The sequence below is a fragment of the Paroedura picta genome, chromosome 3 (genome assembly GCF_049243985.1).
Source record: "Paroedura picta isolate Pp20150507F chromosome 3, Ppicta_v3.0, whole genome shotgun sequence".
Taxonomy (NCBI): Eukaryota; Metazoa; Chordata; class Lepidosauria; order Squamata; family Gekkonidae; genus Paroedura; species Paroedura picta.
Genome location: NC_135371.1, coordinates 116,153,878 through 116,175,280, shown reverse-complemented (window position 1 = coordinate 116,175,280; position 21,403 = coordinate 116,153,878). Strand labels below are relative to the sequence as shown.

The 21,403-nt window shown below is 44.4% G+C and overlaps 1 protein-coding gene across 2 annotated transcripts; it reads right to left on the bottom strand.

Moving 5' to 3' along the window:
• Window positions 1–424: 424 nt before the first annotated feature.
• On the bottom strand, window positions 425–20,752 carry CCNJL (cyclin J like). 2 transcript variants are annotated; one of them, XM_077327227.1, is made up of 6 exons: window positions 20,697–20,752; window positions 14,429–14,541; window positions 8,648–8,858; window positions 6,111–6,410; window positions 3,895–4,054; window positions 425–3,132 (listed from the first exon to the last, which is right to left on the bottom strand). In XM_077327227.1, exons 2-6 carry the CDS (start codon window positions 14,504–14,506, stop codon window positions 2,697–2,699), a joined length of 1,185 nt encoding a protein of 394 aa, XP_077183342.1. In that variant the 5' UTR covers window positions 14,507–14,541; window positions 20,697–20,752; the 3' UTR covers window positions 425–2,696. The 2 variants fall into 2 exon arrangements, with proteins under 2 accessions (XP_077183342.1, XP_077183340.1); XM_077327225.1 differs by lacking the exon at window positions 20,697–20,752 and adding an exon at window positions 15,190–15,468.
• Between the last annotated feature and the right edge of the window lie 651 nt (window positions 20,753–21,403).

The window sequence follows — 21,403 nt, the reverse complement described above, 5'->3', positions numbered from 1 at the left end:
TAAGGTGTCTACATCAACAGCCTAATTTCTAAGACATATTCTCGTTTCATCCAAGACAGACTACAGTTCAGATGTCTTGGGATAGGTGGTGGATAGATGGCTAGATGGATAAGTGAGGTCTATAGATGATACATATCACTGTCCCAATCAATAGCCTGGCGGAAGTGCTCCATCTTGTAGCTCCTGTGGAACTGTACTAGCTCCGGCAGGGCCCAGATGTGTTCCAGGAGCTCATTCTACCAGGTGTGTGTGGAGTGGCTGAGACCAGACAATATATCTCAGCAACTGTAAAGCTCCTCTTGGGTTTTATGCACCTGCAAATACTTGACTTTTGAGGAAGCTATGAGTACCTGATAGAAACATTTTGTGGCTGTGAACAGATCCCTTCTTTCTTGGAAGCAGACAAAGAAATCCAACAAGCTACTAACATTTTGTGCTTTTTATTGAATCACCATCCTTAAGATGGAAAGGTGACCAGAACCGCAACACAAAAAGGCTCCTTGGTAGGATTTAATAAGGACATATGGGCCTCCTCAGCCAGAGCTTCCCAGGTGTGATTTTACACAATTACGTGGTTAAAAGTCTGCTTAAAAACACAGGATCTTGCAGAAATAGTTACATATATATATATATAAATACGTAAAAAGCACAACCCCCCAAAAGACAAATCTCCAGATTCTACTGTATTTTTGTTTAGTAAAAGAATTTGATTAAAAGATAAAAAGTCCAACTCTATCTGATTACATGTTTTGTTATTTTAAAGTGTGTCATGCCTGGACCAGAACATATTTTAGGGAACCTTGTCAATCCCTGAACAGCAAGCTTCATTCTCACAGGGAATTAGTTTCCCCTCTGAAAAATCAACTAATCCCTCCATCTTAAAAACTATTTTCTCTTTAAAAAAGATATAACTTAAATCAAAAACAACCAATATCCTATCACTACAGTCACAGGACACTGGACAGAATAAACACATATTGCACATAGCCTGCCTGCAGTTCTCACTGATAAACAATACTGGCTTTCAGAAACTGCAGAATAATAGCCGCATATAAAGTCAGCATTTCACACTCTGGCAGACGTGTTCAAATGTTTTGTGACACAGGATGAAGCTTAATCACACCAAAATTGTCAAGACCATGATCCAATGAGGAACTACGCTCCAGTGAACCCACAGGAATTAAGGCGGAATGACACGTCAGCTTAGCACAAGGATTCTCTCATATCTCTATTTGTGGATGTAAGGCAAATGGGTTCAGGTGGAAGAGGCCATTTGAAGAGAAACTTGATCCTTCATGTGTTTTGATTTTTCTCTGCAAATGTTACTCTTCCCCTAAGCCAGGCTCAATTTCACTTCTGAAGTCCAACTAGCTTTAGAGACATTAAGAACATCCCTGGGAGGCATCTGCTGAGAAAAACAGGATTAACAAGTGTTAAGAGGCTGTCTTCTCAACTGATGATCATCCAGCTCATAACAAACAATATGGGGGAGCCCTTTGCTTCACTTGTAACAGGCAGTTCCATCTTCATGTCTATCTAGTGTGCTTCCAATGGGAAGCATAGGATAAATCAACCTTTGGACAGCAATAGCAGAAGGCGGTCTCTTTCTCTGCGTTGACCAAGTAATCCAAGCTTTATCAGTAGATCTGTTATGAATGATGGTCTTTAAACCAAACCATGGTCTACAGCCTTAGCCCAGGTCTGATAGATTTCTATGGAGTTAATCCAGAGTTAGTGGTTCAAGGACTGCAAATGGGGGTTAGTCCAACCAGTTCTTACCTTATCAATTTTTCTGCCTATGAAGCTTAAAAGGTTTTCAACATACGTTTGTGCCCTTACTAACTCAGATTAAAAGATCAAGCATACTATTCTGCCTTCTGGAAATCACCCCCCACCCCAAAGACTTATTTTCAAGTAAACATTATCCCTGATATAAATTGTAAACCAATTTCCTCATACAAATGATACTTTTGTTACTTAAGGAAAGCAGCATCTTAAATATTCAGAGGTAATTTAAGATTGCATTTTAAAGGGGAAAAAAATACTATAGCTAAGGGACCCAGTTGGGTTTTTGTCTATAATGCCACATTCTTAAGAGAAAAGTTAAGGCCAAAATGGCTGACAATTCTCCATATTAATGTTACAATTCAACATCTCAATCTGTGAAACATCTGGTCAGAGAAAAGGAAGGAACATCCTTCATGAAAATTTCACAGACTGAACACAATTTAAGAGATATCTACAATGAGTTCCAGTGTTAAGAACTGCCACCATCTTATAACAAGAACATTGGATGATGATCAGAAATTTTCCCACGTTTCCTTATCCAAAAGAACCATTTTAGAACTGAAAAGTTCTTCCAAGTTCATAGAAGCCTCTTGTACAGAAGAATCATAAAAGGAAAATTATGTTATCCATCCAGCAATATGTGTTTTAATGAAACCACATTGAAAATATAGTGAGGTATATTGTTGCATGTCTTTTCATAACAACTGCTCCTGCTAAGTTAATTCTTGCAGAAAAGGCACCCACATTTTGAACTTTCAAAAGGAAAACACAGCTTTGTTGACAGACTGGGTCAGTTCCAACAAAGAAGTTTCAGGATAGAATTCTTGTAATGTGGTAGGTAGGTACACCTGGTGTGTGCAGGAAGTGAAACTCAGTGGTCCATACGACAAATTCCTCCTACTACCTTTTCAGCCATCGAAACAACCTGCAGCACATGAATGATGCCTGCTAAAATAACTGCTGCCGTATGTCAGCGAGAGGCAGTGCCTAGGCTCCGTGGAAATGGCGACCTGCATAGTAACAGGCCCTTGAATGGACACAACAGGCTGAAAACTGGCCGGCAAAGTGGAGTACGAACATAGCGAATCACCGGCATTCCCCGAAGCAAGATCACTCAGTCGTGGAGGCTGCAAAGAGTCCCGATAAGCAGAGCACAGATCCTGTATTGGAGAGTGGAACTGCGAGAGGAGGGCTGAGTGTTGTGTCATAGGGTGGTATCTTGACTGCTGGAAGAGGACTTGTGTTGGGGTCTGCAGGACTAGGCTTTCCAGGACATGCTGCTGCTGCTGCTGCAAGAGTGCCATTTGATCCTTGCTGGCTTCTTTGATGCCCTTGTCATGAGCTCTGTTAAGACAAATAGCCACAAGAACCAATAAAGACTAGCTTGGTAACAGGAATGTGATCTCTCTCACTAACTCACCATCATCTAAGGCAGTGGTTCCCAACCTCTTTAAGGAGAGGAAAGCCTTTTTAATAACAAAAAATTTGCTACAGATCCTCTTGTTTGGTAGTAGAACTACTAGAATCTGCTGATTGAGAAAAATCACTAGATCAGAATGACTGTGCTCTGTGTGCATGTGGGTTCATGGACCCTTTTTAATTGCTCTGCAGCACCCTGGGGGCCCCCCAGCCCTGAGACCAGAAGTATCTGATTTAAGGAGCTCAAGCTGGTTTTACATGGCTCTCCCTTATCTTATATCCTCATAAACATGGGAAGGAAGACCAATCATAAACATTTCTTCAAATATACTAGTAGCACTAAGTTGTTTGCAGGGGTGAAAACCAGGGAGGACTGTGAGGTGCTCCAGAGAGTGGGTGTCAATGAGGCTCAATGTGAGTAAGTGCGAAGTAAAGGCACACTGGAGCAAAAAATGCCAACTATAAATACACATGGGTGGGGTCCAAACTTGTGGCAACCAACCAGGAGTCATGATGTCAACTCAGTGTGCAAGTGCAATAAATAAGACCAATGCTATGCTGGGGATTATTAGGTCAGTCGCTGTATAAATTGCATAAGAGTCAGTTATTGGCAGGTAGTATCGTTTTCATTATAATGCAAAGCAAGACCAGAGTACATCAGGTGGCCTGTTTTTGTTCAAAACTTACATGAGCATCATTTCTATGCATGCAGCAAGATTCTCCCAGGAATAACATGTCAGCAGCTTGAGCTGTGTGGTCCAAGATGGAGATATCTCAAGACAGAGGCGGGAGGCACCTACACACGCAGCAGCAACCAGAGAAGGCTGGAAGGAGAGGAAAATGTGATCTGGAAGGGGGGGGGGGAAGAGGGAGGTAGAGATCAGCACCTAATACGACTCGCACTATTCAACTTTCCCCTATAGACTTGACAGCCACCTAAAGTGATCCAAATGTTTTGTGCTGAATAGTGGGGCAGAAAAATACATTAAAAGCACAAATGTTCTAACAGCGAACAAAGGTTCTATCCTAACCCCGCCCGAGGCGCCGCGGACTAAATAAAGTCGTAAGGGCTTAGGGGGAGGAGTTAGGGCAGGCTCTGTCCGGGATGAGGAAGGGTGCCGATTGGCCCCTTCCTCCGGACAGACCATTGGCCTCTCCGATTCCCGCCCTGCCAACAAGGGAGCTCCTGACAAGGGAGCGTCAGGCCGCTGGCAAGGGAGCCCCCGGCAGCCGGGCGCAGCGGGGCTGGCGGGGGCTCCCTTGCCAGCGGCCTGACGTGGCAGAGGCGCAAAGCGCCTCTTGCCGCATCAGGCTGCCGGCCAGGGAGCCCCCGCCAGCCCCGCTGCGCCCGGCTGCCGGGGGCTCCCTGCGGGGAAAGGAGGACCCAGCGGCCGCGGCTGTGGCGCCAGGGCCGCTGCCGCCACGCCAGCCGCTGCCAACTTCACGCCGCTCAGCCTCCCCCGCAGAGAAAAGCAACCCAATGGATCCAGTAAGTCCGTGCGGGGGGGAACCCACGCTGCGGGGACGCTGTCTGGCCCACCTGGGACCCACTCCAAGGGCCCTGGGACTCGGGGGGAGGGTGGCCGGCCCGCCGCCATCGGGGGGTGGGGGCCCATCCAGGAGGGCAGCGAGGACCCCAGGGGCATGCTAGCGCCCATTGTATTTCATCATACAATGGGCTTTGCCTCTAGTAGTTCTATAACTGCCCTCCTGGTACTGCCAGCTGGAGGCAGTTCACAACATAATTAATAACAGTTCCATAAAACAGCTAAGAGACTAAAACACAATTAAAATATTAAATTAATTAATCATAGATCCTAATCTGCTATTACAACTAGCCACTGTTACTAGAACGTATTGTAATTTCTCACATTCAGGAGGCAAATTTTCAGATGACTCATTCCCTGATGTTAGTATCGCTCATTGGTCCCAACCAAATGCCTGGCAGAAGAGCTTCGTTTTGCAGGTCTTTTGGAACTCTGAGAGCTCCTGCAGGACCCACAGCTCTCTGGGAGCTCATTCCACCAGGTTGGGACCAGAACCGAAAAGGCCTCACACCTGATTTGGAACAGAGTGTGTCTCTAGGGCTGGGGATCATCAGCCTGTTTGTATTGGCAGAGTGGAGCACTCTTCAGAGAGCATAGTCAAGTCAGGCGGTCCATCAGGTATGCTGGGTCTGGACCATGAATTCAACTGGGAGCCAGTACAGTTGCCTGACAACAGGCTGGTTATGGGCCCTCCAAGGTGTCACTGTATTCTTGACCAGTTGCAATTTCCTGGATAAGATAAAGGGCAGATCTGCATCCAGCAAGTTGCATTAATCTAGCCTGGAGGTAACAGTTGCATGGATCACTGTGACTAGATGTTCCAGGTCGGTTGCTAGTAGCTTAGCTTGGCAGAGATGGTAGAATGCCAGCTGAGCTACACTAGTGACCTGAGCCTCCACAGATAGGAAGTCATCAAAGACCACACCCAAATTCCTAGCAGATTAGGCAGGGCAAGTGCACCCTCTCCTGGTCACTTGCTCCCTAGCACCACAAGACCTCCATCTTCGAGGGGCTGAGTTTCAGATGACTCTGCTGATCCAAGATCATCACAGCTTCCAGGCAGCTGGCAAATGTTTCTAGGGTGAATCGAGATGGCTGTCCATCAGAGCGCCTTTGGCATACTGATGACACCCAAGCTCAGATCCCCAGACCAGTTGGGAAAGAAGACACATAAAGATATTAAATAAAATAGGGGACAAAACTGTTCCCACATGGGATTTTGCAGCAACACCATTGTTTATCCTCCACTGCAACCATGTAGAAAGGAGACCAGCCAATATTTGCTCCATGCCTACTCTAAACCAGTTTGGCCTTAGACTAACACAGCCTCTGCACAGCACTGGACCAAGAAATTACCTTGCAGGGAGACTTTCAGAAAATAGTGTGCGTATTTCTCCACAAAAGCTCTGACTTTGGTGACGGATGTGATGGGCCAGCCGTTGTGTCGGTCAGCCTCACTAACAGAGGCCAAGAGGTAGTAGTCAATGTAGTGTGCTGGCGTGGGCAGGCAGAGGTTCCACTCAAAGCTTTCCAAGAGCAGCAGTTCCATCTTCAGCAGGTCTTTCTTCGTAAGTGCCAGGCTGAGGGGGCTCACGTAAGCCAAGCTGTTCAGCTGCTCCAGCTTTGGCACTCGGTCCTCTTTCTCTTCAAATTTGCCTGTTGAGATGGAAAACATTTTTTCTAATGAAAAGTATCATCTTTTCCCCTCTGTATGCTTTGGGCATATAAAATAGCCTGAGCTCATTTTATACAAATTACTTCCATCAGCAGAAATGCTCCAGTGGATCCAAGCCCATGCTCTCATTTAACTTAACAGAGTTGCCAGAGCCACTAATTGTGGTCCATTCAGGTTCCCCAAACCAGGACTGGAAGCTGGTTTATTAGCCACAGCCGGCCTTCACTGTCTTCTTGCATTATGGATGAACATGGTGACCTGGCTTGTTTTCCTGCCGATGCTCTACACCAGGGGTAGTCAACGATGGTCCTATAGATGTTCATGGACTACAATTCCCATGAGCCCCTGCCAGCAAACGCTGGCAGGGGCTCATGGAATTGTAGTCCATGGACATCTGGAGGACCACAGGTTGATTACCCCTGCTCTACACTCACCATGCCTACAGGGTCACTTGTCAAGAGTGTCTTAAAAACCAAACTGGTCTTGCCTTCCCTCATCTCTGGCTAGCTGACTCTGAGCTTGCCTTGTCATAGACTCCATTTTGAGAGCCAGTGTGGTATAGTGGTGAAAGAGAGGTGGACTCTAATCTGGAGAGTCGGGTTTGATTCCCCAGTCCTTCACATGGAGTCATCTGGGTGGCCTTGGGCCAGTCTCAGTTCTCTGAGTGCTCTCTCAGCCCCACCTCCCTCACAGGGGAGAGGAAGAGAAAGGTGTTCGTAAGTTGCTTTGGGACTCTTTTCAGGTAGTTAAAAGTGGGGTGTAAAGAGCCAGCTCTTCCTCTTCTTCTCCATCTTCACTTCTGCTCTCATAAAGACATAGCAACCCAGTACACTCCTCAATGAAAAGAAACAGTGCCAAAGGAGCCCTGGCTATGCTACAGCCTCAAAGGAATTAAAAGTAAAGCTAGCCCTCTGCTTTTTCTATCCAGTAGGAATCTGAAAGCCATGTTGTCGCTTTTAAAATGGAAGAAAAAGCCATCCTATACATTTAATGGTAGTTGAAATTCAGCTCTTTTCCTAGGTTACTCTGAATTATATTTAGTGTGTTAGGTTAGCTTTATGGCCCCCCGCTTTCTTAATTTGCTTTGGAAAGACCTCCCCCTATCCAAAATTCTTTCAGATTCAGCTAAAACAGATCCCCACAATTTTTTTTTTTTGCCTCCACCTCAACAAGACTTTTTTCCTGTTTACTAAAAACACGTTTTCAGCATTGCAGGAGTTAAATTAACATGTATTAGATCCTTTTTTTGTGAGGGCAGAAAACAAAAGGCCAATAATGGGTTAAGGAAAGCTACGAGACACAACACACTGAACAGCTTCTTTTGCTTTTGTTGTTTTATGAGGGGTGCTCTGTCTCCCCTTTCTAGATCTAAATGCCACAGAATTTAGCTGCACCTGAAACCATTATGGCCACCCTCATCAAGGACATGCCTAACAAGTCTCGATAAACATCCCTTTGCTACCATAACAGCTTCTCAGCGGGAAACAATGCTGGCTGTTAACAACCAGACTGCTTCTGTGTCTTTAAAGATTTGGGGCAGGAAAACATATCAGTTGCCCAGGATGACCAGTACAAAGATTAGATAATTTATAGAGTGCACAAGAAGAAGAGTTGGTTCTTATATGCCGCTTTTCCCTACCCGAAGGATTCTCAAAGCGGCTTACAGTCACCTTCCCTTTCCTCTCCCCACAACAGACGCCCTGTGAGGTGGGTGAGGCTGAGAGAGCCCTGATATTACTGCCCAGTCTGAACAGCTTTAACAGTGCTGTGGCAAGCCAAAGGTCACCCAGCTGACTGCATGTGGGGGAGCACGGAATCAAACCTGGCTCGCCAGATCAGAAGTCAGTGCTCCTAACCACTACAGCAAGATGAGCTGACAGCCAGCAGCTGAGATGGCTTTAGAAAAGTGTCCATCAACTGATCCTACCGACATGCCTTTGACCGTGACATTGGCACATGAGGTGATTTAATGAAACAACACCTTCTACAGAGCTTGTTAGTGTGACATCACAAGGGTGCGTCTTAAAGCCTAAAACACTTTCCAGGTCCATTGAACAGAGCGCTATAAGGAATTCTTGTGGACAGGCTCTCAGCACTTTGATCAAAAGCAACTTGTGCAAAGCTTCTATCGGTTTCCTCAGTGCATTCAATGAGCAAGAGATGGATTGTTATCTGCTAAGAAAAGACCAATCACACAGATACTTTAAGAGACACGTACTTGCGAGGAGGAGGCAAGCGATTGAGATGACGCAGAGTTGCTTGACGGCAACATCATAGCGGTCCATAAAGAGGTCCAGCAAGTAGACTGCGAGGTGCCGGGCTGTGGGGCAGAGTTGGCAGCGACTGCTGAGGATAGTCAAGAGGTCAGCCAAATAGCGCCGCATCCCCAGTTGTGAAGAATGGGCCTTGTACACAGGCAGTTTCAGCTCCTATGGCAACACAAAGAAATTGGGAGGGGGGAGGAGAAGGGGTTTAAAAATGAATATTTAGTAGGCAGAACATCGAGTTCAGCATCTGCCACCTGTTTCAGGGAATGCTTAGCAACTAAAGCAATAAAAACTTAGCCACTCTCTTAATAAATATATAACATGTTTTGAAAGACAATTCACTTTGCTTTGGTGATTCACACTCTTTAGAAGGTCACCCATTTAGTGATGGGGCCATGAATACTAAGAAGAGTCAATTCACCAAAAGCTAGTGCATTCTGCATTAAGACAACATTGTCATGGCATAGATTAATAGCTAGTATCAGTTATGGGAATAATTTTAGAAGAGATGTTGGGAGGATTATGTATCAACTATCCATTAAGAGAACTCCTCCCAAACAAACATAACTATCTCCAAACTTTTACAGCTACTGCATAATATTTTCATATTGGAATGCCTTTCCTCTAGAATAAAATGTCTTTATTCATTTTGTTATCATGCAGGCACGATACTTCAGTTATGTAAATCTAGCTGAGCTTATGGAATAAAAACCAAATCATTCTGTGAAAGGTCTGTTCTAAGTTTTCCAATACAGTTTTTAATACAGGCATTTTAAAACAGATCCTAAATTTTAATCCAATCTGCTGATTTAGAATCCAGAAGATTGTACTGGAAGAAACAAGGAAGTTCCAGAACAAAGATCAAGGATTTAGGTCAATTTAAAACCAAATTACAATGCATTTTGATGAGCTTAGTTAATTATTTTGAATATGATTTAATCAGAGTGCTTAAAATGACATTGTTGTATACTCTAAGTATAATCTTAGAGTGCATCTTTGTAGGCTCATTATGGCAGAGTTATTGAATAAAAGGAAAACCAGTTAATGAAGCAAGCACCTTTTAAACTACTGCCAAGGTAAGACCCATAAAATAAGGGCTTCAATGTACATATTTATGTGATGGTCAAGAGGATCCATTTCCTCAGGTAAACTTCTCTATCTAGGTCCCAGACTCAACTAATGTGACAATACAGGAAAAAAAATCAGAAGCTTCTTTATACTGCTATTTTAATTAGATTTTATATTTGTCTTTTAAAAACTTTTAATAAATTATTTTTTAAAAAAAGAACAAAAATACTGACACTGGGAACCCACTCTCATGTTTCCGAAGCAACTGGTAGGGGAAAGGACACAAGAGGAATAAACGGCATCCACCAGCACCTCCACTGCAAGGTTACTGAAGCTAACCCAGTGCTCAGGAGAACAGGGGCTGCAGATCATAGTGAGATTTACTTCTTAAAACATCATAACTGAAAAAAATAATCATAACAGTGGGCTCTTCTTGAGAACACTCAGGATCTAGCTATATGCAACATTACAGCTCTGTCACTGAATTCCTGACCTTTAACTTTATATTTCAACCTTAAAAAAAGAGTCTAGGGCAGTGGAGGGAAGAGATGAATTAGGGCTGCTGTGCTCAGGAAAATAGCACTGCTGAAATCCCATCTGTTATAAATTCACTGTTTTCCAGCCCTACACTTGATCCTAGTCAGAACTATAATCCAGATCAACTTTTTCCATTAGGCGCTTTCACTCACTCACACACCTCTATGATGATAGAAGCACTGTAATATTATGGCACTCAAATTATGTACAACACAACCCCAGGCTATTTCTCCCTTTGCAAATTTCACTCTGCAGAGGCTAGACATATTCTCTGTGACCCCATTTACACAGTGAACAATGGAAAAAATACAAGTCAAAGAAGGGTATAGAAGAGGTGGGTAATATATGGCTCGTGGACATGTCATTCCTTCTCACATCTATAGAGGATTTTTTTTTTTAAAAGAGAAGGCCAAGCCAACTTTTATTTTAAATCCAAGTACCGTAGTTTTCTAACCTTTAAAAAAATGACAAAAATATAACTGAACAACTTGAGGGAGAAAGAAAACACAACATGCTGCCAAAATATGATTCCCCCTTCCGCCTCATGTTAGGACTTTGAAGGAGCCAGAGGACATTAGCCAGACAAGCTCACTACTCAGCTAAGAAAGCAGGACTTGCCATCCTGCAACACATGTGCACAGCAAACAGATTCCTGGATCACACAGAAGCACCTGCAGTTGGAATGCAAGGTTGAGACAGGACTGCTGGCAGCCCCATTTACTCAGAACTCTGCTTGAGAACAGACACTACAGGGATGGACAGCTATGAACCCACCCTTGTCACTTGCACACAACATTATTCAGAAGGCAAGCTCCTTTCTGTCCACAGTGAATGCAGGAACGTACAAAAGAGATGCATATACTTCTAAAACGGCTGGAATATGCAAGATCTGCAGTGTGCATAATTGAGCAGAATATAAGCTTGTCCTGCAGGGGACATCAAAGATGTATATTGAGATAGGATAGGAACTTCCAGATGATTATCGAATTTCCTCCAGTGTTCTGATTGGCTCAACAGAGACTTCCTGCTTTTTGAGCACACTTTCTCACTGCTTGCCTCCAGAACAGTTGTTGAACATAAAGAATGACTTCACAACCGTTAGAAAAAATAGTTAGGTCTAAACTATTTCAGTGGGCTGAAGTGGGCTAAACTGAATAAAATGAAGTTCAACAGGGACAAATGTAAAGTTCTGCATTTAGGTAGGAAAAATCAAATACACCAATATAAGATGGGGGAGACTTGTCTTGGCAGTAGCATGTGCAAAAAGGATCTAGGAGTCTTAGCAAACCATACAATGAACATGAGTCAGCAGTGTGACTCAGTAGCTAAAAAGGCAAATGGGATTTTGGCCTGTATTAAATGGAGTATCGTGTCCAGATCATGGAGGTGATAGTACCGTTTTACTCTGCTCTGGATCGGCCTCACTTGGAGTACTGTGTTCAGTTTTGGGCACCCCAATTGAAGAGGGATGTTTACAAACTGGAACATGTCCAGAGGAGGGCAACAAAGATGGTGAGGGGTTTGGAGACCAAGACATATGAAGAAAGGTTGGGGGAGCTTGGTCGGTTTAGCCTAGAGAGGAGACGACTGAGAGGGGATCTGATAACCATCTTCAAGTATTTAAAAGGGTGCCATATGGAGGATGGAGCAGAATTGTTCTCTCTAGACCAGAATGAATGGGATTAAATCAATTCAAAAGAAATTCCATCTAAACATCCGGAAGAAGTTCCTGACAGAGTGGTTTCTCAGTAGAACAGGCTTCCTTGGGAGGTGGTGGGTTCTCCATCTTTGGAAATTTTTAAACAGAGGCTAGATAGCCATCTGATGAAGAGGCTGATACTGTGAAGGCAAAGTGGTGGCAGGTTACAGTAGATGAGCGATTGGGATGTGAGTGTCCTGCATAGTCCAGGGGGTTGGACTAGATGACCCATGAGGTCCCTTCCAACTCTATTATTCTATGATTCTCTCTCCTTTCTGTTCTTATATGTTTCTCTTCTAAATAAAAGCTATATTATTCTTTAAGCAGCCTGGTGCTCTGCTCTCTCTGCATATTCAAACACTGACTGTGCCCTTAATCAGCACCAGTGTCATACAGTGTGCTTTCAGACAAAGTTCATGAGCATCTTCTCCATACTATAGAGGTTAATGGAGGCACCAAGGGAAACTAATCTTTCTCTTGACACGTGAATCAGCTCAAGGGGGATTTGGGTGCTAATTTTATCTACTGTCAGGAGTTCAGCTAGTGAGATCACCTGTTTGTACATGAATCAGCCCGAGTGGTCAGTATCCCAGGTTAGTGCAATCCAAGGGGCTTGTGTTACTGCAAGAGGTAGCTGCACTTCTGCTCCCACCACCATCACGGCAGAAAACATGAGATGAGCATATCCATGTGAGGCTTGAGAAAAAGCCTCAATGAGGGAGGAGTGCCAAAATGACATGGAAACAAAAGGAATGACCAGCAGGGGGCTTACCTGTGCAAGGCTGGCAAAACAAAAGGTTTGATTTCATTGTTCCTTATAATCTGCACAACATCAAAGCTTGCACTCTCCCCAGCCAAAGAATCTAGTCCTTGAACCTTCCCAGAACTAATTTTGAAATCTACGAATCTTTTTAAGAACAGCAATTGTGCTATAAAATTTGAACACAAGAATGTGTTACCAAGATTCATCGTGCCATTCTGAGCAGAGTTACACCCTTCTGAGACAATTTACTTTAATGGGCCTAGAAGGGTGTAACCCCACTTACAGCAGCATGGTGAAAGAGTTTAACACAAGATGGATTTTCAATTTCCCTATAAATATAACGGATTCACATTATTTGAAAACATCAGGAACTCATGGCAGGGCCATCACCAAGGCAAAGAACTATGGCAGCACTGCCTCAATTCATTAAGATCTTTAGCAGAGACCAGCTGGATCAGACCATCTGGTCCAACATCCTGTCTCATCCAGTGGCCAACCACTTCCTCTGGAAGGCCAACTAAGGGGCATAGACAAAGGCTGCCTTCCCTTGTTTTTGCCTCCTGGCTCTGGCATTCAGAGGATTAGTGCCTCTGAATGTGGAGATTCCCCTCAGTCACCATGGCCATTGATAGACATCCTCCATGGATCCAATCCCCACTCTGCAAAGTAAGTGTTGGGCTAGGATCTGGGAGTTCCCCGTTTGAATAATCACTGTGCTATGGAAGCTTGTTGGGTGTCCTTGGACCAGTGCCTAACTTACCTCACAGAGCTGTTGTGAGGATAAAATGGAGAATGATGTAAACTGCTTTCTCCCATTGGGGAGAAAGGCAGGATATAAATAAAAATCAATAAAATATCTATGAGTTCTAGTTTCTATGGAACCCAATTCTAGCCAGAACTCTAGTTTTACTGAATTTTGAGCAAGTTTGTTGTATGAGGCAACTCCAGACTGTCTATCAAGAATCTTTCATGCATACCCCAGCTCAGTCACAGTGAACACCGCCATGAGCCAGAATTTCTGAGAATGGCGGTATATAAATCAAATTATAAAATAAATAAAATAAAAATAAATAACTGCTGTCATACTGCCCTTCCCCCTTCAATGTCTTTTAAAGGAATAGTTCCAGGGGGGTAGCCCTGTTGGTCTGAAGCAGAAACGCAAAGTTGGAGTCCAGTGGCACCTTTAAGACCAAAACAGTTTTATTCAAAGTATAAGTTTTGTGTGTATGAGAAGAAGCATGCTTGCACATGAAAGCTTATACCTTGAATAAAACTTGGTTGGTCTTAGAAGTGCCACTGGACCATAACTTTGTTTTTCAAGGCATATTGCCAAAAGATTAAATCCCAGTCTTGAGCAAGCATTTACTTTCCAAAGAGTGCAGCATTCATTCTGTGCCTGCTAACTTTCTTAGGGCATCACAGGCCACTATATTAACATACTATTATTTATTTTTGGTATTTTTACCTCTAAACCCAGTATATATTAAGAGGAAAGAAACACCTGAATGATAGAGTATTTAATACCATGGCCAGAGTAAATTATCTATGGATTTCTTGTAGAGAAGAAACCTTTGGTCCGTAAGCAGCTCACCACCAGTACAAAAAAGGCTGATTAAAGCAAAGCAGGCAGGAGTGAGCAAAGAAAGGCAGCAAATTTAATCAAACCTTCAGCCTCAGAGTCTGATGTATCTCTGCTGCAAGGTCTCCTTTCCACCATGGCTCCTCCATCTTGATACCTCCCATCCAAATAATGGTTCTAGGTGGTGGGGGAGGCACACCTGGGACAAAAAACAAAGGAGAATGTGTTTGAATGTTTGTGTGTGTTTTTAAAAGACTCACAATTTCATAAAACCTAATTTTTGCCCCCCCTGTAGGTAAGTTTCAGATTTGATACCCCCCCCCCCCCAAACAAAAACAAGATGCGAGCAGGAAACAGACATGATGTCGTATCAATATCATAAGGCATCTTGGAGGAGCCCAAATCAGGGCACTGAACTCCCAAACACCTGAAAAGTCCTTCCAATAGTAGAAAGCGTTACTACAACGCCACTACCAAACTCTGTAAAAGCCTCACAGGGAACTGCTACCAAATTAAATGCTTGATCGTGTTACCTGCAGGATTATCCTGCTCGCCGTTCAAGCCACCATTACTGTCCGGCGTCTGTCCGATTTCTACAAACTCCCTCCCGTCACCTTTTTTGAAGAAAGCCTTAAAAAAATTGCTATTCTGGTAACAGATCTTAGCCGGCAAGGAATGGTCGGCACTGGGCTGCCTCCTGGGCGACTCCAAGTGATCGAGGACGCCGCAGACTTAAACCCCCCCCCCCCCCGTGGCCCGCGGGAGCTTGCAAGTCGCACGACCCTTTTAAAGGCTCGGCAAGTACAATATTTTGTACTTTTACGAGCACGACCCACGCGACGGTTACCTCTGCCAAACTGTGACCTCCCGCCTTTGTCTTCTCAGGAATTCTTCCGCTCCTGCTTGGGGTGGATGGAGGGGGAGAGAAACAGCCCACTCCAGCCCGGGAAACAAACTCAAAGCAACCCCCCAGCCCCTAATCGCAGAGGCGGGAGGGAGGGGCGGGAGCCGGGCGCATGCCCCCAGGGCGAAAAGGTGGTCGACCCACCTCCCGCCCCCTCCCCGTCTCTGCGCTACATGAAGGAGCGCTCATTCGCGGCTAGGGAGGCTATACGCCAGTTTTACACCACACGCGCACGCGCACAGCATCAGCCCAGAAGGCGTCTGGGGGTTGTAGTTCTTGCCCCCTCCCGTCTTTTCTTCTCGCGCCGTATTTCTTCTTGAGTGGCGATGGCTCGCGCACTGTGTGCTGCCAAATCGATGGATGGTTTAAGCCTTAGGGAACGTTTCCCTGCAGGAGATGCCATTTTAGGAGCCCTGTCTCAGGCACAGAAACGTCTCTCCTCTATGCACCCCTCGGGGGCCGTGGAGAGGACCATTGTAGCGCGGTCGGCAACAATGACAGAAGGAAAATCGAGTCCAGGGACATCTTTAAGACCAATGAAGTTTTATTCAAGGCGTAAGCTATCGTGTGCTTGCACAGGTCTTCAGATGCCAAAAAGTGTGCTTGCACACGAAAGCCTACACCCTGAATAGGGCCATCTTAACGGCACTATAAGCCCCCCAGACAAAGCAGTGCACGGGGCCCCCACCAACACAACCACTCAAAGGAATAAAAACATAAATTATCAATAAAATTAAACCTATATTTATCAGTACCTCCAATAAAACCAATGTCTAAACATTTAAAAATGTGTTGTAAAGCAAAGGTTAATCCACACAGCATGTCCATTCACATACTGCAAACTATCAATATTGCAAACTATCAATGTGTACATAGATTAGCAGGGGATACCTCTGCTTGTGGGGGCCCCAGGCAACTGCCCAGCATACCCATATATTGAGACAGCCCTTGAATAAAACTTTGTTGGTCTTAAAGATGCCCCTGGACTCAAACTTTGTTCTGTTACTTCAGACCAACATGGCAACTCACCTGAATCTGCAACCATGATAGTGAACTTGGTTGAGTTGGTGGAAATTTTGTAAATAACAACAACAACAGAATAAATGACATTATTCATAAAGTATGTGTGCTGGGCTGTCACCCTCTCCTCTGTTGCTTTAACACAGTGGTTCTCAACTTTATCCCAACCCTCAAGGGTCATTGGGGGTCGAATGACCCTTTCCCAGGAGTTGTGGCAGGTCTGTACCTGGCCTACACAGTTGACTGTTAGAGAACAGATAACTCTTGAGGGACACAGCTCAAAAGGCCAAGATCCAAGTTCTAATGATTCTCACTTTTTGATTGGAAGAGTCTTTGCTCTGGAAACAGCAAGAAGTTGACTTATTTGATTAATAACTTTTAGCACCAGTGTGAAGGCACCTGGGAAAACTTTCAGAGCTGCTGAGAAAAAAAAAGACAAAACCTGATCTTCTGGTATTCAGATGAAAACTGCCATTGGTTATTACTGTTTATGGACACAGAGTAGCATATCTCTGTTTTTATGCTTAAATTCTCAGCATTTAGAAAATAGCATGAAAATCACTTCAGTTTTATGCCTGAGGTAATCCTGATGGTTGGACAGGATTAGGTGGGGTTGCTACCCTTTAGGTGGGTCTGGAGATTGCATGGAATTACAACAGATTACAGGAATTAGTTCTCCTGAATAAAATGGACTTTATAGCATTTTATCCTGCCTGAGTCCTTCCCCTCACCACCCCAAACCCCATACTCCCTGGATTGCACCCACAAACCTCAGCAGGGTCCTTTCTCTTTCTCTCCACCATAGAGTCCAGGGGAAATGATCTCAGTTGTCTGGAAATCAGTTTTAAGTGTGAGAAATTGCTAGCTACTGCCATGGAAGTTCATCAGGTGACTTTGGGCCAGTCACTAATTTAAGCTACCTACAGGATTTTGATCATCGTACCACTCTAGTGTGCATTAGTTAGACCTCATTTGGAACAGTGTCCAGTTCAAGAAGGATATTGACAAGCTGGAACATGTTCAGAGAAGGGCAACTAGGATGGTGGAGGGGTTGGATCCCATGCCTTACCAGGAAAGGCTGAGAGAGTTAGCCTTGGAGAAGAGGAGGGCAAGGGGTGATAGGATAGCTGTGTTCAACTATGCAAAAGGGAGACATGTTGAAGAAGGGGCCAACTGGTTTACTGCAGCTTTAGAGACAAGGACTAGGAGCAGTGGATTCAAATTACGGCAAAGGAGGTTCCACTTAAATATTAGAAAACATTTTCTGATGGTGAGGGCTGTTCATAGGGGGAATGTTCTGTGTCAGAGGGTGATGGAGTCGCCTTGGAAGCTTTTAGGAGGAGATTGGATGAGCACCTGTCAGGAGTGTGTGGTTTTTAAGTCCCTGAAAAGGTGGGGGGCTGGACTGGATGGCCCTTTGTGGTCTCTTCCAGCTCTGTGTGATTCTGATTGTTGTGAGGATGGAATGGATAATGATGCTCCATAAGGGAGAAAGAAGGGTTCAGTACTATTTTATCAAGATGGGCTTGGACAGGGCTCACCTACTGTAGCATCATGAATATAGGACACATCAGCTTTGCTGCAGTCTTACAAAAGGTTTTATTCAGTTCTCTGGCCCATTCTTTCTTTGGCTAGGCCTTCTTGCAATCAGCCTTTCACAACAACTTACTCAGCTCCAGATTCCCCTACAGGAACCTTTCAGAGACAAAACCGTAAAACTTGCAAAGCAGTAACTTGCCCGCCTAGAGGCTACTTGTATACATTATAACACCTACCTTTATACACAGACCTCCTGAACTATGATGGCCAGGGGTCTTCTCAACTCTGAGAAACATAGTTTGTGGTGTATCTTTGCAAAACCCATAAGTATAGAAGAGAAGGACAGTGACCATTCACACCAGCTGTAATTGGTGAGAACATCTAGTTCCGTTATGCAAATTAACACTTGCAGTGACTAAGAAAGGTGCCAGACTTAATTAAATCTTGGTTAACCCAATTAAACTAACTGATCAATTCTAATTCTGCAGCTTTGTCAGAGGAGATTCTATACTCAGAAAAGTAGCCTGGGCAATCATAGAAAAGTCCTTCCTTGGTTCCAGCAAACTAAACGTGTTAAGGCTGGGTTCTTATGGGTCACACAGTACAGGTAACAATGATTCTTTAGGTATTCAGGAACTAATCAATTTTGGGCTTTTAAGGTCAAAACAAAACCTATTGTGTCAGGAAATAAATTGGATGCCACTGGAAATGACTGAATCGATATGATCAGAGTGATACACCCTACTAAGGACTGCAGCTGCTGCAATGTGTATTTATTGTTATTTCTGAGCCATCTTTTAACCCTACACAGAACATGTTACAGTAGTCAAAATTTTCAAATTATCTCCTTCTCTGTTATGTTAGGCTCAATGGGAGCCTTACTGCTCCTTTGAAAATATTTCCTACCTCCTTGCCTCCTGAACAGAACTAACAGACTGAATGAATGGACAGAACAGTTAGTTAGGTCTCTTTATATATATATATTGTTTTTCTTCACAATACTACTATTTTGTTCCTTAAGCCAGCTGTCCCCAACCGCCGGTCCGGAGACCAGTACCAGTCTGTAGATCAGTTGGTACCAGGCCGTGGCTCCTCCTCGTCCTCCTCCCCGGCTGTTGCCTTGAGGGCTGCCCTACCACTTTGCTGCCAGCTCACCTTTGGTGCTCTCCGGCAGCTACCATGGCTGGGGCTGCCCCCTTGGCGTGGCACTGCACAGCTGCTGCTGGCAGCACCCCACCCCCAGTTGGTGGTGGGAAATCAGGGGCACCGGCAGGAAAACAAGCAGAGCAGGGGCTACAGTGGCGACGTCCCTTGGCAAAAGACAACCCCACCCGGGCCTCAGTAAAATTGTCAAGCATTGACTGGTCTCCAGTGATAAAAAGGTTGGGGACCACTGCCTTAAGCAACCTGATGCTGTAATCCTTTGCATATTTAAACTCTGCTAATGGTTATTAAGGCTTGTATAACTCTGGTAAAGTTTACTTTCTCCAGTGTGTACAAGTGATGAACAAGCCTCAGATAGTAAAAGGCACCGGGGCAACCTCTTATAATTGTTTGTTTACGGGCAATGTAGAATTGGTGCAGGAATCATGGGGAGAAAATTGCAGCCATGACAGGTCCAAGCAGAGCCCTGTTGTGTTGCCAGGCATGAGAAGAAGACAGTGCCCCCAAGCAAGAGTGCTCCTGGGGGTGTCTAATTTCTCCAGGTGAACAGATCCCTGTCACCTCTGTGTCCCAACACTGCATGGAGCAGCTCACATCCTGAACAGAATATAACTATTATAATATTAAAATGGGCATTGGCAATATAAGACCCTGCTGACTACAGACTGCTGATGAGCTAGGCTTCCTGTGTTAATGAGTGGCTGCTCATGCATACAGCTTAGAAGGAACACTGCCCAGGAGATTTCCAGTCAGCACCTGGAGGCTGGCAATCCTAGACCCTACCCATCCTATAACCATGTTCTGCCACTGGATGAAAAAGGATGAGGGGAGCCAGAGAAGGTTAGTGTGGGGAACTCTGCGCCTCTCCTCCCCATGTGATCTGGCAGCCAGCCTTCCCCGATGCTGCATGAGGCGGCTGCAGGCTCAGATTGGGGGAGGTGCAGATTTTTCTATGCTCACCTCCCCCTGTCCTTCAGAAGGCAGCTGCAGACTCAGATGGGGAAGGCTGGCACAGTGGACTCTGCACCTGCCTTCCACAATCCTTGTAAGCAGTTAAAAAAAAGTCTTGCATATTACAACACAGCAGTGTTGTGATGGGATAACCTTGTTTGTTTTTTTTAAAAACCTGGGGTGGGGGGAGGCAATCAATGGCACAGTATCTGGAAAGGAAGGGGCACAATTAAAAAAAGGTGCAGGCAGGCACACTTTTGCAAACTTATAACAACTACTAGTTTAGGAACAGGGTAGGATTCAAAGAATCATGAGAGGCTGCTTCCTTCAAAAACTAAAGTGGAAAACATAAGGTGAATTACAGTCTGGAAAAGGAGGGGAGGAAAGCTCAAATGCAAAAGCAAAGTGTCAACTTGCAGCATCCAATCGAAATCCAAATCAAGGCTAAAACAAGTTATGTCTCCTAATGTGGAAACGGTTGGTTAGGCTGAGTGAGAGTGATTAGCCCAAGGTCACCCAGGAGGCCTTCCACGGCAGAATGGGGATTCACACCTGGATCTCCCATGTTCCGATCCAACACCCTGACCACTATTTTACATCGTCTTTTATTCCCTTACAAAGTTGACCCATTATATCACAAAGTGAAGAGCTTAGAAACAACCATGTTTCAGAGGTGGTCTATTTTAGCAAACCTACTGGATATTAATGGTTTTAGATTAAAGTCTTATGAAAAAAACATCCTTAAGTATTACAAAAAAGATTATTTAAACAGTTACCAAATACATGAGATCTGTAGAAGGGGCTAACTCCTTCCAGCCCTGTCTCTGAGAACTCCTGACAACTGCCTAACTGTCAAAACACTAGAATCTTGGAATACCATTGCTTAGAGATATGCAGTCAAGACACCAGAGACTCCAAGTAAACATATTCTATGATCGTCCAGGCTACGTTTCTTAGTACAGAGAAAATCCAACATCTCTGTAAAACTGTAGGGACAAAGTTAAGCTAAGAACCACACCAGTTCTCCTTTGCTTAGATGCATATTTACAGCTGATGAATATGAACGACAACACTGAGCTTCTCCACACTTTGGCATGGAGAGATTTCCATTCTGCCCAGTTCTGCCTCTGAAGATGCCAGCCACAGTTTCTGGCAAAACGTCAGGGACTAAAAACTGCCGGACGTAGCCACACAACCCTGAAAACACACAACACCAACTGAGTATCTTACTTTGGAATTTAAGCCTCACTTTGGCACTTCTGTGTCTGAAGTCTCAAACTAGCAGCTTTGGTAGGTGAACAAGAAACAGTCTTGATAGTTTGCCTGTAAAAGATATAAAGTATTTTTTGAAGTGACATAATAGTCAGTCTAGTTGTTACCTCGAAAGATCAGGTGAAATCACGAATGCTGCAGTTGATTCCCATGATACTTGCTTTGTACGTGGTTACATGTGAGTCATCTAGGATTGTATGGTTTTATGGTG